Here is an 851-nt window from a genome sequence, read left to right on the forward strand (position 1 = left end):
CCATGGCAATGGCCTGCGGCGGTGGCGGCGGCGGAGGTGGCGTCCCGGAGGAGGACTCGGTGCTGTTCCGGCGTGGTACAGGCCAGGTGAGGCTTTCCCAGCGCCATCTTCCCGGCCCTCGCACTCCTTCTCCAGCCGCAGTGCGGGACTTGAGCCGTCTGCACCGTAGAGTCGTGGTCCCGGTGTTTCTTCGTCTTTTCCCACTCTTCTCCCTGCGATCCTCATACGCAAGCTCCTTCCTCGCGCAACTTGGGCGACCTGATGGCTTCGACCCTAGGCCTTACCGCAACTTGGCGATACCTTGGTTTGTCCACCCTTCTCTGACTTGGGGCAGAGCCAGGGGGAAGTGAGGAAACCGGTTGGGAGTCTGTTGAAATTGTCCAAACTTAGATCAAGGTGTTAGTAGGAGTTAGATTATAGTATTTGGATTCCGAATATATTTTGAAATCAGAGGCAACAGGTCTTGCAGATGGAGCTGCTAATGAAGGTTTGAGAGAGGAAGGTTAAGGATAACTCGTTGTCCTGAACAGTTGAAAAGATGAAGTTGCTTTTTACTGAGATGTACTAAGATGGGGAATAGGGAAGATTGAAGTAGAGCGGATTTGTAAGAGGGACCATCAGAAGATGGCATCGTGGGGATGAAATCTGATTGAAGTAAGTTCTAGAGTGGGAGAAATTCAAGCAACATTCGTAAGCACGTATTCAAGGAGTTTTATTATTAATATAAGTAGAAGGTAGAAAAATTGGGCAATAGGTGGAGGGAGAAGTGAGGTAAAGAGAGTTTTTAGTTGTGTTTTTTTTTTTTGTTTTTTTTTTTGAGACAGAGTCTCACTCTTTTGCCCGGGCTAGAG

At 48.8% G+C, this 851-nt stretch overlaps 1 protein-coding gene across 1 annotated transcript in view; it reads left to right on the forward strand.

Annotated features, from left to right (window-relative positions):
- Positions 1-851, forward strand: part of LOC105826512 (survival motor neuron protein-like) — a 28,151-nt gene continuing 27,300 nt past the window's right edge. Inside the window, exon 1 of the mRNA XM_012664492.1 lies at positions 1-86. Coding sequence (XP_012519946.1) covers positions 3-86 — 84 coding nt within the window. The 5' untranslated portion in view covers positions 1-2. The remainder of the gene's footprint in view (positions 87-851) is intronic.

This window comes from Propithecus coquereli, unplaced genomic scaffold (genome assembly GCF_000956105.1).
Source record: "Propithecus coquereli isolate 6110/MARCELLA unplaced genomic scaffold, Pcoq_1.0 Scaffold9, whole genome shotgun sequence".
Classification (NCBI taxonomy): Eukaryota; Metazoa; Chordata; class Mammalia; order Primates; family Indriidae; genus Propithecus; species Propithecus coquereli.